Below are 16137 nucleotides of genomic sequence, written 5' to 3' on the forward strand. Positions count from 1 at the left end.
CACAGACAAAAAGATGTCCCCAGCAACACGCTTACATTGAATAAACTTCAGGAGACAGACTTTAAGGTCAGATCCATTTTTACATAAAGGAAGGAACCAGTGTTTTCCTAAGGAGTCTGACTACCAGCAGTCATTGCAGGGAATAAACAAAACCAGACAAAACCTCAAAGGAACAGAGGAAATCGATGAAAAATAGTCAAGGCACAGACAACTAAACACTACATCTGTACGAGATGAAAAATCCATTTTACTCAATCCACACTGACAACGGATCAAACAAGACAGTCACAGTGCTCAATGAGGTAGACAATTTTGTTTGTCAGCAATTGCTGGACACGCATCTGCCAAGTGCATAAGATTATGCACCTGTTAAAAGGCAAAATCCCCCACAAACCCTCAAGAGAACATTTCTTTTGTGGGGTCACCTGTGCTCTTAAAACCCAGTGTTACCCAGAGCAAAGGCTGAGTGATGCTTGTCCCACAATCATTTTGTCTTCATCCGATTTTCATCAAAACTAGAATTTGTTATTACAGTAAGATTGATCTAATTTCAGAAAACTAACATAAGAAAGGTGTTCCTTACCAGCCTTATTAAGAAAGTCCAGTGTTGCAATATTAAGCTTTGGTTTTAGGTCACTTAACTCCTCCAACTATCCCAAAAATCAAAGTGTCAGCACAGACACTTTCTGCTGTCCAATTTAAAAGCACTACAGCCCTTTCCCTCCTCCTGCTCAAGACACTTCACCTGTAACTTCCCACTTGTAAATTTAATATTGTGCTACTTTCACACTGCAAAGATTCCTGAAAAAGAATGTGTTCACAAGGAGCACGTACTACTAAAACAATGTCAAGCTGCTTACAATGATGCCTCACACTAATCTGTTTTTCAGCGTCAAAGCAGAATGGATGCTCGTCAAAAAGAAGGATTCAATTCCACACGGCATCGTTAATACATTCTAAACTACTTCCTTCTTCCGTCTTCTTGCTGCTTGGAGCCAAATACATTACATCAATTCCCATAAAAGAGACTTCTGGCAACAGAGCCCTGACAGGTGTTTTAAGGGGTGAAGATACTTCTGGGTATCTGTCTGGCATAGAGGTCAGAAGACATTTAATTTTATAACCAGAAATTTACTATGCTCATCCTTACTGAGAGGGTATTTATATGCCTATGCATGTCTATGAAATCCTCGTTCTCTCTACAGCTGATCTCTAAAGCCGCAGGGTGATCAAGGGTGATCGCACACAAGTCTTCCTTGCTAAACAACCTCTTGGTAGCCACAAGCAGAACATGTTACTGTCGCTGACCAACGCTGACACAGCAGCAGCATTACAAGCACAGCCACTGCCTATCTGCCTCTAGGAAATAAACCTTGCATTCCATCTTCAGCCTTCTGTGAGATGGTCTGAGAGGCACAGACTAAGTGTTACTGCCTTGCTGGATGATTATCACCTGAAATGCCACTAACTACTCTCTTTTTAGATACTCTTACCTCATCTATGAAAGGACCTCAAGATTCTGACCAGTTAAGATCTCACTAACTACTATTACTGGTGCTACTAACACTGTCTTTACCTGATGAAAACTTTCAGGGAGTGGTTCCTTTAGGGTAGAATCACCAGTGTCATAATCAAATCGTATACTCAGTGTCAATCAACAGGGGTTTGCTTACTCTGAGTAACAGAGATTTGAACTGACACCTCTTTGCAGACAGCAAAAATCACGAACGAGAACAAGAATTCTGACTTGTTTTCCATGCACAAGGACAAACGTAGCAAACTGACTTCTTATTGAGACTTGAACCAGCTATGTGTCTCAGCCAAATCACTCTTGGTGTTGCTGAGCAGAGGGGAAATAGTTCCAACAGTGTGGGTAAAAGGTATGCAGTATAACAGGACTGAGTCCTAGAGAAAGCCTCCGATGGTAAGGAGGTATTAAGAAAGTTTTAAAACTACTATTTACACAGACTTCCAGAAAGGAGAAAGTCAGCAAGAGAAACATCAAGAACTGCAAGCTGTGCTCTGACCTTCATGCACATCAATCACACTTTCAGGAGGAATGCAAACAGGGCTGCGATGATGTCTAGTTTTCATGGAGCTGAGGGAGGTGAATTAGCTTGGAGTGACATTAATCAGATGGTTTGGGACTATACAAACACTGCCACAGACAGAAAGCATGACTTTCCTCATCAACAGAGCAGTGTAATGATTCTCTGTGGTTTTCATTATGCTTATAAGATTTGTGATACTACTGTACTTCAACATATACTGAATACCTGAACTGAAGCAACATACCCTGCTATTAGCAGATTCATACATATCTCCTTCCACTTTCCTGGCATAAGCCACCAAGTTCTCCATGCGGCGATCCTTCAGTGCTGCCGGATCAGGAGTGGGGAAGATGGCTTGGACACTACAAGAAAGGAGAAAGAACAAAAGAAAAATTCTTCAGAGAGAAAAAAAAACTTCAAACTTCAATACAGCTTTATGATACTCATTCTGGACATCCCCTTATACATCAGACATGTAGAAGTATATCAAAATTGCTTAAAACCCCCCTAAATCAGTATTGTACTATTTCCTACAAGATTAAAGCAAATTCAATGATAAAAAAAAGGGGGTTTTAACAGTCTAGAGTCTAAATACTTCTTTACTACAGCAGAGTGAATTTCCCAGCAATATAAACTAATTTCACGCCCACTCCTTAACCAGCACGAAGAACTCAAGAGGTAGGTTAAAGGTAACAGCTCAGCCTCAGCAGCCCAGCATCAGAGAACCACTACCGGTAACTTTCTCAACAAGTTTTCGGCTTAACTGTAGAACTGCTGTACTGAAATCCTCTAAAAACATTCAGGAAAAAATACCCAGTCTTGGTGAATACTCACAGTTTATGCACTAAATGATTGCGCAGGTCCTGAGTGACATGTTCATGCCATGCTTTCCTTACCCCGGTACTAGAAGGAGGTGCAGCTGTTGGCATTGAGCTGAGGTTTCCAACATTGCCAGAATTTGTGCCATCATTCATTAGTGGGCTAAAATAAAGAGCAAAGGGACCGTTACGGTAAGAGAACGCAGAGTTTTGCGGTATGTTTGAGGCCTGAAGTAATTTTTAAGTAATTGCTTTCATCACTTTTAGCTATTGCCTCAAACATTCTCAAAGTGAAATTCTGATATCAACAAACCTGCAGGACAACCAGGGACTCGGGCCCAGCCAGCAGGGGTTCATGAAGGGCAGGTCCTGCTTAACCAACCTGATCTCCTTCTTCTAGGACCAGGTGACCTGCCTAGTCGATGAGGGGAAGGCTGTGGATGCCATCTACCCGGCCGTTAGTAAAGCCTGTGACCCCATCTCCCACAGCATTCCCCTAGGAAAGCTGCTGGCTCACGGCCTGGATGGCGCACGCTGAGCTGGGTAAAAAACGGGCTGGACAGCCGAGCACAGGGAGTGGTGGGGAATGGAGTTCAGTGCAGGTGGTGGCCGGTCACAAGCGGTGTCCCCCAGGGCTCAGCAGAGGGACCGGTCTTGTTTAACATCTTTATTGGTGATCTGGATGAGGGGATCAAGTGCTCCCTCAGCACGTGTGCAGGTGACACCAAATTGGGTGGGGGTGTTGATCTGCTCGAGGCAGGAAGGCTCTGCAGAGGGACCTGGCCAGGCTGGATCGATGGGCCGAGGCCAATGCTATGAGGGTCACCAAGGCCAAGTGCCGGGTCCTGCACTGGGGTCACACCAACCCCCGCAGCGCTGCAGGTTGGGGAGGAGTGGCTGGAAAGTGCCCAGCGGGAAAGGCCCTGGGGGTGCTGGTCGAGAGCCGGCTGGACATGAGCCAGCAGTGTGTCCAGGTGGGCAAGAAGGCCAACAGCATCCTGGCCTGTGTCAGCCATGGTGTGGCCAGCAGGAGCAGGGGGGTGATTGTGCCCCTGGACTCGGCCCTGGTGAGGCCACCCCTCGAACGCTGGGTGCAGTTTTGGGCCCTTCACTGCAAGGAGGACATTGAGGTGCTGGAGCGTGTCCAGAAAAGGGCAACGGAGCTGGTGAAGGATCTGGAGAACAGGTCTGGTGAGGAGCAGCTGAGGGAACTGGGTGTGTTCAGCCTGGAGAAGAGGAGGCTGAGGGGAGACCTTACTGCTCTCTGCAACTGCCTGAAAGGAGGCTGGAGTGAGGTGGGGGGTCAGTCTTCTCCCAAGTAACAAGCAATAGGACAAGAGGAAACGACCTTAAGTTGTGCCGGGGAGGTTTAGATTGGACATTAGGAAAAATTTCTTTACTGAAAGTGTAGTCAAGCATTGAAACAGGCTGCCCAGGGAAGTGGTGGAGTCACCATCCCTGAGGTGTTCAAAAAAAACCATTGATGTGGCACTTGTAGACATAGTTTAGTGGGCATGGGGGTGTTTGGTCAACGGTTGGACTTTATGATCTTAGAGGTCTATCCCAACCTAAGGGTTCTATAATTCTATGAAACTGCAATGTCTAAAGCAGCAAACCTCAGGACTTTATAGACACGGTATGAGGGCTGAAGAATCAACACTGTTAAGGTTTTTGCACACCTAAAAATACAAAATATTCTTCCTTTGGGAATTAATTTAAAACTACTAAATATTCTAGGGCTCTCCGGTGGGGGCAAAGTGGTAGATATAGAATTGAAATAGGAAAGAAGAGCGTAGCTATAGATGTGACTCATCGTTTCCATGCCAATACAATTAGTTTTTAAAGCATGCTCTTTATTTACATTCATAAGCGTGTAAATAAATGTTTAATTGAGCAAGAATGAAAATGTGTGCATTACTTATTTGTCCCAAGGGATGTTGGAAGAGCAGTTTCAGAAATTAGACTAGCTTGCTGGTCTGTTGTTATTCCTCCGGTGGGAAGGTTCATCTGGTTGGCTCCTTTGAGACAAAATTAAACATCATTGGTACCCAGTTCACAATTTTGACAACAACATGGCAAAGCTACACTTTACTGACGCAACTGTTTAACGAAAGAAACAGTCTAACAAGTAATCAGGTAAAATCAGGCTTTTATAATATCGACTGTGGTGCGTGTACGTAGCTACTTATGGAATCAAGTTACTTTCAGTCTGAGCATTTTTTTTTCCTACAAAATCTAGTCTATTGAAATTCAAAACTTAAACTCTTAAGATTAGTTCAGTAAGTCAAAAAGAAAATACTAACAATTAAGTTCCAGAAAGAAATTAGCATTTGAGAGAGAACTGTCTGCTAGAACAAGTGAAATACCTGTTAAACCAAAATCCTTCAGCAATTCAGTCTAATCACCTGAGACAACAACAAGCTATGGACTATATTTTACAAAAAACTAAAACTACTGCTATTTGGCAGAAACAGTAGATTCAAAGCTTTCTAATATTCCAATGTAAATGAATGGTAGTGTTTCTAAAGAGTAAAATCTCAAGTTTTTAATCAACGTGAAAAGAAAGTCACTACTCTGATCAAGTGAAATACGAGACTATACTAAAAATTCAACAGTTCAGTTTATTTTAACACCTTGGTTTCTTGGTATTTTTTCCACCTACCCAATGCATTAATGGTCCTCATTTGCTGGTGAGCCTGAGGCTGTGCCGGCTGTTGGCCTTGTACCTGGGGCTGTAACTGTGTTTGAGGCTGGTTGCCATATGGCAGTCCGAGAGCAGCGTAGGCTCGTTGCATGGAGCTGGGGTCAATTGGATTAGGATTACTTAGCGATGGAGTATTCTGCTGCCCTGTGCCAACAGAACCGATGGAATTTTGGATTCCACCAGCTGGAGACCCTAAAAGGGCTATAAAAAAGACAGGATAAGAGAAAATTGAAAATCAGTGTGGACAAACAATAAACTAAATCATGCCAAGAATCAACAGAACATGCATATAGTTACATAGCATATATCTTTCTGCCAAAGGACAGAACGACACCCGAGATGCCAAGGGGGAAACTCAGCCTTTGATTCTACAGGACAGAAACCATCCTACCAATTAACACATGCAGTTTAAAGAGAAGTGCTGTAAATTTAGGGCAGATAAGCCCATAATTACTGTAATACACATGAAGTATAGCCTCCAATATAAGGCTACATAGGATTTTCATGCTTGGGACAGTAGACTAAGGGGGAGAAAAAAAATTAATTCCTCTACTTCCCTCTTTCCCATCAATCCCATTTTAGGTCAAAACATTTGGCTCCAGAACAGAGATCCTGAGTTCAGCAGAAATACTGTGTCCTTGGACACAAAGGTAATACTGAAGATCTGTTGATAGAAATTTTCATTCCAAGCAGTCACCAGATGAATCCTCTGAAGGCCAAATTACCCTAAAACCCGAGTTATTCAGAAATATGAAAAGCCCTGATGGGTTTCAGATTGTACTGACAAAATCTAAAATAATTTGAAGAGTCAGAAAGGGGATGAGCCTGCCATGGGTTTTGCCAAACAATTTAGATAAGGATATTTAGGTAGTCATTAACCTATATGACCACCACAACCAACCAACCTCTCTCACTGCACAGATGTATGGAAGAGTCATTTCCATTGTAGACAGGAAATGGAAACAACAGGGAAAAGTAGTTTTTAATAAACCCAGAAGTGAATAAAAATCTGCTTTCTGGACCTCATTTTAGCTGTCATTCTAAGTAATAACATGTCCACTGTGAAGGACACATGGAATATATCCTTCTCTACAGAGACACTGCATTTTGATAACCGAGACTCTGGTAGAAGTAATACATACTCCCCATTTTCCCCCTCATGTAATTAAGTATGTAATGGGCATTACAAATTTGTGCGCTAAACATAGCAACAATAATGGCTTCTAATATAGGCAACAATAGCTGCTTTATTGAAATATTAGGAGAGGCACATAGTCAGAAATAAAAAAAATCAGGAAAACAAGCCTTCTGAGACATTAACAGCATTATCTAGGCTTTCTTAAATCCTTACCCCACTATGGAAACTGAAAGAATCACTGAAAGAGATACGCATGCTTTCAGCTTCCACCCAAGAGAAAACACACACAAAGAGCCCAGACTTTTCCCTCTCCAAATGAGAATTCAATTTGAGCTCACTTGCTAAAGTACTACAAATAAATGTAGTCAGAGACACCCTCCCCCCAGAATAAGCAGCCCCACAGAAAACATCCATTTTTTTCCCCTCCAAGGACAATCAATAGCATTTTCAACACTGGGTTTACCATGGAAATTAGGCTAGCACAGATCTTCGGAGGATTGCAAGCTTGGCTCAAAGCTCACATTCAAGCTAAGACAGAGCTTGGAGAAGTTAACCACCTCTTGCCCTCAGCTTTGGGCTCAGCTTTGGCAGAGGGATCAGTCACTATGAAGCACAAGTTCAGCCCTTGTGTTAGAGCAGCTTTAGGAACCACAACCTAGCCAATTCTAGAGAAGTCTACTTAAGCAAGATCAGATTTCCAGGTCTCTCTTCCTGCCCCAGACCAGAGACTACTTATAAAAAGTCAGCTTGCGTACTTGTCAGAGTTGACAGTCTGAATATCACTTTAAAAGTGACAACACGGAGACTGATTCCATACTAAACAGCAAAAAGCCCCGCTGTTGCTTCATAAAACTGCAACCATACTGTGAGGGGACAGTGTATGAAGACCACTATGTTGACTTTGTTTGAAAAGTTTGAAAAGACTAATGATTTCCAAGAAGTTCCACATGTGTGAACATACCTATTCAAGCAGGCAAAACTCAGAATATTTACTAACAGCCAAATATTGCTTCAACACTTCAAACTGAAGCATTATTGTTATGGGACAGACTACGTTCTTACAGCGGAGGTACACCTGCAATGTGGAAATGAGTGGCTGTCTATTCGGTCTCCGCTTTTCAGTATTTTATAACTCAATTAATAGTATACTGTATTGAGTATTTCACATCATCAGGAGTCTGATTTTGAAGGGGTTTTTTGTCTGTTTGTTCATTGGTTCTATATGAATGTGTGACACTATCTCAATCTGTCAAACAAGAAGATGGAGGAAGAGAGTATTAAATTTCCATACTGGACAGATCAAGTGCAAATGCAGTCCCTTCTGTGGCAGACACCAGAGGAAATCCAGTCAATTAAAATAAATATGGGACTGAAACAAACAGGAGTTATCACATTAGGCCACTGCTCCATGAAGCAATGTCTACTGTGAGTTTTTTGATTAACTGATGCTTCAGACATTGATGAGTTTGTGACAGAAGCTACAAGTGTGAAGACAACTCTGTACAAGACTGTTCACATTCTAAATGCTTTAAAGACAACTGAGCTCTGTATGTCGCACTGTTACAAAGCCACATGTGTTTATAGATCTTAAGAGTGAAAGTTCAAACAAGTCAAAGTTAAGCAGCCCCAAAACTTCCTGAACAGCCCCTGTTAGGCCCTCTTGGGCATACGCATTAGGATATAATCTAAATGGTCAAACACTGTCTCCTCTACAGAATTCCTGTTTCAGCATCCAGAGTAGGTAATGCTGCCTTAATGAAACTGCATTCATGTCTTCTAGAGGGGAACCCCTCCACCCCTCCGGATGATTAGAATTTATCTTAAACACAGACTCCTAATGCTATTTTAAGTACGGATGCCCAGCACTTCTCTAACCTGACCACCCCAGCGAAAGCAACACGTTAATCCATTTTTGAGAAGTCTGATTTCAATTTTTCATTTTGCTTCCAAATTCTGGAATTGAGACTCATTCAGCAGTGTTCAAATGCTCTGTCCTGCAGCTCCTTGCTCCGCTCGTTACATCCATTCTAGCTTAAGGTGGCTGGAGCAAAAACTGCTGGCAACCTTGACTCACCTCAGCACAAGCCTGTCCTGCACCCAGAATCAGGCAGATATACAAACCTGAAGTGTACACGATCCTTTAATTAAAGGTTGTATCATGAATCAAATCATGAGGTAAGTAAAGATTTTATGAGCAACTTAAAGTTGGGAAGTGTCAGTATTAAACTTCACCCCCAATGCCGTTTTAATTTTTAAGTTAAATATTAAACTAAAAGTCTTCACAGCATAGCATCGTATCAGTCAATGAAGGAACCTCTTAATCTGTGGGCTAACCATCTATCATGTGGCTCAGTGGAATAACTGATAGCTGGTAGGTCACCATTATGTACGATTTCCAGCACCTGGAGAGACACATTTTGCTTGTAGATTTTACAGAGTTACTGACAGTAAGACTTGAGCAAACTGGATTTAATTTCCACTTTTCAAAGGAAATGGGGTCTAGTGAAGAAGTTGCTGCTTAGTCCTTCTGAACACATTTGCCTGCACACCAATGCACTCCTTCCTTCTCTAGAGAGGGTTAGTTCCCAAACGCTCTACAGCCAGGTCTTCATCTTCTGCCCATACTGAACAATGTCCTCCCTCAGCCAGCTAGCTCCTAGTCCCTGTTTCCATTTCCCTCATGTCCTGGTTTGGGCTAAATGAGAACTAATTCTGTTTTAGTGCTTTAACTTTTCAGTTAAGTCTCCTCTAACGGCATTTTCTGAAACAGCAGGATGTTTTTCCAGACAGTGACTGCTCCCAGCAGTGACAACCCCTGATGTTTATAGTTCATACCAAGGAATGGGATGCAGAGAGGCCCTTGCTTGTACTTGTTCTTACAGTGACCAAGGTCACTGCTAAATCTTGTACTCCATGTTGGGGTGCCAGGTTTGAAAAGGGTCGCACCTGCAGGGAGGAGCGAACTGGACAGGTGACCCAAACCTGACCCACAGAGTATTCCATCCCATAGACGTCATGGTCAGTATAAAGTTGAGAGATCACGAGGGTCTCTCTCTCTTCTTCGATGGCCGACATCTGAGGAGGACTCTGTCTGTTCTTCTGTTGTCAATCCCGATCCTGCATCCCTGAATCCAGTGCCTGAGTCCAGCTCCTGCATCCTATCCCTGTCTGCTGCCGAGTCCAGCCTGGGACTGCCCCAGTGCCAGCCCTGCAGTGTGGTGGGGACGTATCGTCATTAGGGTGGGGGGAGTTGGGCTCGGTATTGGTTTTGTATCTATTTGTACATATTGTATATATTTCATTATTTCCTTAGTCTTATTATTATCTTTTATTGTTATTGTTTCATTCAAGCTGTTTTAGTTTTCTTTTCCAAACCGTAAAGTCTCTCTCTCTCTCGTTCTCTTTCCTTTTCCCTTTTGGGAGGGGAGAGGGGTTAGTAGCGTCTGTCATCCGTTAGGGACCGGCCCAGCCTCAAACCATGACACCTCATCAGATTCCCACCCTTCATCCCTGAGTTCACGTACTCCAGAATTTCTGGCCCAGTCTTCTGTAAAAATCACATTTTTAGATGAAGATTAGTTGTCTCAAATGTACTCTTTCTCAATTCAGACTTTTCCTCACTGCATTTTACTTAAAATTCTCCTACAAGGGAAAAAACAAGGGACACTAGCTCCTTGTTCACAACTCCACCTTCCAGTCTCACTCAGCTAAGCAGGGATCCCACAGATTTTCTACTGTCCCCTGATCCTGGAATGAAGCATTGCATGAGGATGACCCAGGTCATAATAAAGGGTCAGCACAGCACACTTATCACCACTGGCAGAGCTGCAAGGGGAAGCATACCCAGTAGCTGCTTGGTGGCACGATACACACCTGCCCAGGCCAGGAACAGAAGAACTAAAAAGCACAACAAGACGAATCTTCAGAAAAATAACTGTTATGACAGAGCTATACAACTAGGAAATATGAACAGCTCTTTGCAAGAGTTTATAACTCACATTGCAGTGGGCTCAGCAGCGAGCAAGAAGTACTTCCTAACAAAAGCAACCCTGCAACCCCAAAACATTTCAACCAAATTTCAAGTCATTACGTCATATCACAGGAGTCACTGGCCTATTCAAAAGAAAAGCTTAATGTTTTAGCACATGCAAAGTAACATTTGTTTTGTAATTTTCCCCTACGTCGTCCCCCCCCCCAGAGGTAACACATGGTATACACAGTAAGAGCTATGTGGAACAGAAAGAGTTTCAAACTTATCCCAACACGTCCTATTAACAAGTCATGTTACTACCAATAATTAGAATAAAAGACAGTTCAAGATTACTTTAAAAAAAAAAAGTATACAAATGAAACCTGGCACAGATGTTCCTTGCAGAGAATCTAAGCACTAAAATATGGAGTAAGATACCTGTAAAGAAACAACTCCACAGCAATAACATAAAACCCAAGACTACTTTGCCACATGCAAATCCCCCAAAGAGGAGAACTAGATAGCAGCTACGAAGAGCACACGAACCACTAAAGATGGGAAGGGTGGAAGCAAGCCACCACACTGCCACGTTCCAGAAGTGCTGAACTGCAGAACTTTCTAAAAAGATCAGCACTCTTCGAAGGAGCCACTTGAAAGCCCAGCACAGATACAAGACGACTTGAAATAACCATGGTAAAACAGGCACGAGCACGGGAAGGAAGATTCTAGGACTCAAAGTCTTTAATGACCATTACATCGCCATTTGTTCTGTAAGGACGACAGCCTGAGAAAGGTCACGAGGGTCACTGTACTTCTCATTTCTTTTCCCCCTTCTAAGTGTTCTCATTGTATTCTGCCATATGCAGACTCCCTCCTCCCCACAATTTAGTAATGCTGTATTTATTTATTCATAAGAGAGCCAACATTTTCTTCAAGTCTTAAACTAACCTAGCTTAGGATAGTTTTCACCTGATCAGACAGTGTTTTCATAATGCTCATGTTAATGTACATCATTTCATAAACATTTCTCAATGCCTAAAATGGGGTATCCTTCACAATATATCCAAACAAGTATTTTTAGAGTTCAGCTTTTGCCTTCAAACAAACCACGAGGTGTTACATGTATGACTCAGAGACAAAATCCAGAACAAAGAACCTTGTACGTCAGCATACTAAGCTGCAAATTTTCATGGTTACTACCATTGGATTATTGATTAATTGAATACAGAAGAAGGAGATTTCATATTTATCTCCCCCGCAAGCAACAAGAGCGCCAAACTCTAAACGTATCCATTATAATTCTGTGGCATTCAAACAACATCCTATTTGATCCCATAACAAAATTATTTTTAAGGACTGTTTCCGTTCAAGTGCTTTCTCATTTGATGAGTTGTATGAATGATGGAGAAACAAATACTGCACAAACTACTTTTCTACAGCAGCTTGTATTGAAAAAAACAATTCTGTTGTGCTGGATGTTCTTAGCACTTTGATAACAACTGTGTAATAAGGATGTTATGCACAAATGGACCATGTCATTAAAAAGCAAAGCTTTCAATGCATTTTTCAAAGGCCAAACATAACTAATCACTTGCAGCAAATTACTACTTTCAACACACAAGAGGTTATCTTGTTTACCAAGGAGAACTTACAAACTCCTTACCTCCAAGTAGCTGTATATTTGTATTTTTTCTCAGTTTTGAAGGGAAAAAACCACCTTCCTGAAACTATGAGTATCCTCAATGTGTAATTTGGACAGTCTCACCAGCTACTCTCTCCTCTGCCTTAATCTCACCTAACCTATGAGCTCCTCTCTATCCTCCCAGGTTTGTTAGTGTTCCTCACTGCAGTCTCAGCCTAAATGGAAATTAGCAGAATGCTTCCAACACAATTCAAATGTACAAGCTTCGCAAGTCCTCCAGCTATTTTCCACTTCTTAACCCTTATTTAAATATACTTAGGCATAACGCTACTTAGACTTCTAGAACTGCTGCATCTATGCTTTAAAATTCTATCTTGGCATCTTTTCAAAGGATTTGATGAGAAGCAAACCTACCAACATAAGTTCAGTATTTTCTGTTTCAGAGCAAGAGGGAAGAAACGCACTAGAAACTGACTGCCCCCAAGCATCAGTTACAGCCAAGCTATTATAAAACACAAGCATGGGCAAACCCACTATGATCTGCAGAACTTCAGCTAGTCTATACCAGCATTAAACACAATCATTAAGACACCCAGATCTTTTCATGCACAAGATTATTTTTTCCTGAACATTTTTGTTTATTCTTAATCACTAGCATGTTGCTTTAAGTGGTTTCTAGCAGCAAGAAAAACAATGAGGTAGCTTATATCTTCCCCCAAACCCTACCTACATCCAAAACTGCATTGTAACTGGAATCTATTGACCTGCCTCGCAATAAAGCACCAGTCAGAAGTTGCTACACCCTTTAAAAAAGGATGTGTGCTTGTCCTTTTCAGTTACTGTGTATTTAAGTAATAAATTGTATTCAATGATCAGAAAGAAGAATTCACTAGTATATTCATCCTTGTACAAGATTATTAAACAGCTATGAAGTTTCTTGGGACACTGTCAAAGTTTATTCTTATGCTGCACATTTGGTCAACTTTATTTTAACAGCGTCATTCCATTGTGACAGCAGTAAAACGACGACTTACGTTGTTGATTTCTTTTGTCACTGGCATTTTTCAAAGGCAGGCACACAGGACAGTCGTGCCGAGTACAATTCTTCCAGTGGGAGATGATTTGTCTTGAAGATGCACAATGAGCAACTGTAACAAGGAAAAGCGATAGAATTAAGGTCACCCCTTGGTTAACTGCTTTTGAATTAACTCATTTTTTAAAGCAACTCTATCCTTTTCTCCTTCACAAACAATACTGCACATATAACTGAACACGGCTAAATGCAACTAGACTTTTTTGGGACCCGCCCATAATGCCATAACAAGTGAAGGAAACTTGTACTACAATCTAAGACAAAGATACAGTGGATATCACACCCCCTTTATACAACAGAGGAGACAAAGACACTTGTAAGGCTGCAGTGGTACTATTCTGCTTCTAAAGGGCAAATACTGCATTCTGTTTTCTAAACTGACAACTGCAGAGAGACCAGAAACAGAAACCAGGAAAAATAATGAAAAAGGGAGCAACTGTTTAATTAAAGAACCGGTTTTGGCATTCATTTGTGTCAGGTATAGGGATCTTCTTGACAAGCAGTGAAACACTGCTGACAAACACGCAAGAAACCCTACACAGCTCATTGGCAGAGCAGCTTCAGCAACGTGCGCTCACCTTGACAGGCCTTCCCAGCTTGACAGTGGGTCATGTGGTTGAGGACGTTTTTCATGGTCCGACAGTGCGGGAGAGCGCAGGCCCGCACCTCTCCATTCGCTTGCTCCCGTCTCTGACATTTGTGAGCGTGAAGCAGCAAAACCAACTGCTGCTGGATCAGTTTGCGCTTCTCCGGATCTGCTGTGGGTCCAGTTGCCATGGCCTGCGTCGGTACGATCCCCACTTGTTGTACTTGGGTTTGCATCTGGGACTGAGAACAAAGTTTAGCATCGCGTTTGCAAGTCTCAGTTCTGATCTTAATATTTTACAATAATTTGAGCGTCACAAGACTCTTTGCCAAGCATTCTGCTATGACTGGCTACAAAGATTATTACACCAGTCTGTAGCATTCTCAAGTATTTCAATTCTAACCTTGGAACAGCAAAAATGTATTAGAGGTTCCTCTGTTAAGACATTTACAAAGAATAGTTTAAGTAACAAGCCATCCAGAGATCTTCTGTTTATTAGACAGAACATAATTCCAACAGGAATAAGCTCTAACCAGACTTGGAGGTGGAATTCAAGTCTGTTTAGTATTATATTTTCATATTATAGGTTTTATACACTTCAATCCTAGTTTCTTACCCCCAACAGAAAGGAGGCCCATGGGAGAAGACAGTCAAAACTACATGATTGTCTCTATGTATTATGGTAAAAGGTAGAAATGATTTTCCAAGCCTAAATCAGCTTTTTTTCTCACCAGTGAGTGCTGATATTCCTTTCACAGAGAAAGCTTCCAAGGTTACAGTTTTCTCCCAGAAAGGGCCACCAAAATCTGGATTGCATTATGTTCACAGAAGTGAACTAGAATTAACTACAGGGTGATGCTAGCTTGTAAAATCCACTGTGATTTATTTCCAGCATCCATTCTTTCTGGACACACTTCTGTACCAACACCCAAGCCCTGCCTGACAAAGCCTGCATACCCAGAGATCTTCAATCTAAGACATAACTCCTAACAGTGCAGAACAGAAATAGTTTCCTTAACACGTCATTCTTCAGCACAGATTTAGAAGCTTTTCTACTACCTTCTTGGACCTTTGAAGGACAACAGATGTAGAAACCTGGTTTTCAAAATTAAACACATTCACAGCCTGCAACGACTCCACTAGCAGGAGCAGATACGGGACTGCAAAAGTGCTTAAACCCCTGGGATTTGCAGCCTGAATTCATCTCATGGACAAACGTGAAACTGTCTCAAGAATCACTTTGATTATGTACTGTACAAACAGGTTACCACAGAAAAGCTCAGCAACTTCTAAGCCACCCACGGAAAATCAGCCATTAAACCCACTTATAAATAGAACATAGGAAGAACAGGATTATACGGTGAAGGTAACAGAAAATAGTTCAGTGCTGTCTACAGAACTACTGACCAAAGCCTGCTTGCTACGTTTAAGGAAAATCACACTCAAGTGACAGAATATACCATTTGTAGCCTGTTCTATTTTGAGCTTTGAGAAGGACTTCCCAGAAAATTCCACAGCCTACAGAACAGAGCACATAACAGCAAAACCCCCTTGTTTTCTTAGGTCAACAAAAGACTCCTGGCACAAGTTCTCACTACTCCAGCAGCAAGCTTTGTCCTCAGCTTTGCCACCTGCACATCAGGTTTTAAAGAGCTGGCTCTTCTTCTGCAGAACGAAGCACACAAGATCAAGCAGAAAACACAATGACTGGTGTTTGATGGAGGAGGTGGAGACTCTGCCACTGATAATGATTATACTAAGTCTTAAATAAAGAGCAAATGCTGCATCTGTTTGTCTTAAGCTTGCAAGAAAAAGAGCAATAAAAGGAAAGAGGGTGAAGGAAACCCATCTACTTATGCTCCCAGTGCATGCAGCTGAAACGGAGTTTTCCATTTCTTCTGTGAACAAATCTACAAGAGCAGACAGGTTTCGCTGAAACAATTCTTGTGTCACAAATAGGAAACAATTAGTTCAGCCAATCTACAGAAAAAATATAGAGAACACGCCAAAGAAAATCTTGTTGGAAGCAATGTTTGCATCCCAGTCAAAGAACTGTTTCCCAAGCCAAGTTCTCCTTTTGTTACTACCCCACTAGTTAACAGACACGATAACAGCTGTATCAGCACAGATGCCCT

The 16137-nt window shown here is 41.9% G+C and overlaps 1 protein-coding gene across 4 annotated transcripts in view; it reads right to left on the reverse strand.

The window, feature by feature from the left end:
* Positions 1-16137, reverse strand: part of CREBBP (CREB binding lysine acetyltransferase) — a 97583-nt gene that overhangs the window by 37474 nt on the left and 43972 nt on the right. For 3 of the 4 annotated variants that reach the window (XM_086473127.1, XM_086473126.1, XM_086473125.1), the window contains 6 exons: positions 13995-14244; positions 13358-13471; positions 5532-5774; positions 4788-4887; positions 2886-3032; positions 2296-2413 (listed from right to left, as the gene is read on the reverse strand). In XM_086473127.1, coding sequence (XP_086329253.1) covers positions 2296-2413; positions 2886-3032; positions 4788-4887; positions 5532-5774; positions 13358-13471; positions 13995-14244 — 972 coding nt within the window. The remainder of the gene's footprint in view (positions 1-2295; positions 2414-2885; positions 3033-4787; positions 4888-5531; positions 5775-13357; positions 13472-13994; positions 14245-16137) is intronic. The other variant, XM_086473128.1, reaches the window with a different exon arrangement.

Source organism: Leptosomus discolor, chromosome 14 (genome assembly GCF_034619465.1).
Source record: "Leptosomus discolor isolate bLepDis1 chromosome 14, bLepDis1.hap2, whole genome shotgun sequence".
Classification (NCBI taxonomy): Eukaryota; Metazoa; Chordata; class Aves; order Leptosomiformes; family Leptosomidae; genus Leptosomus; species Leptosomus discolor.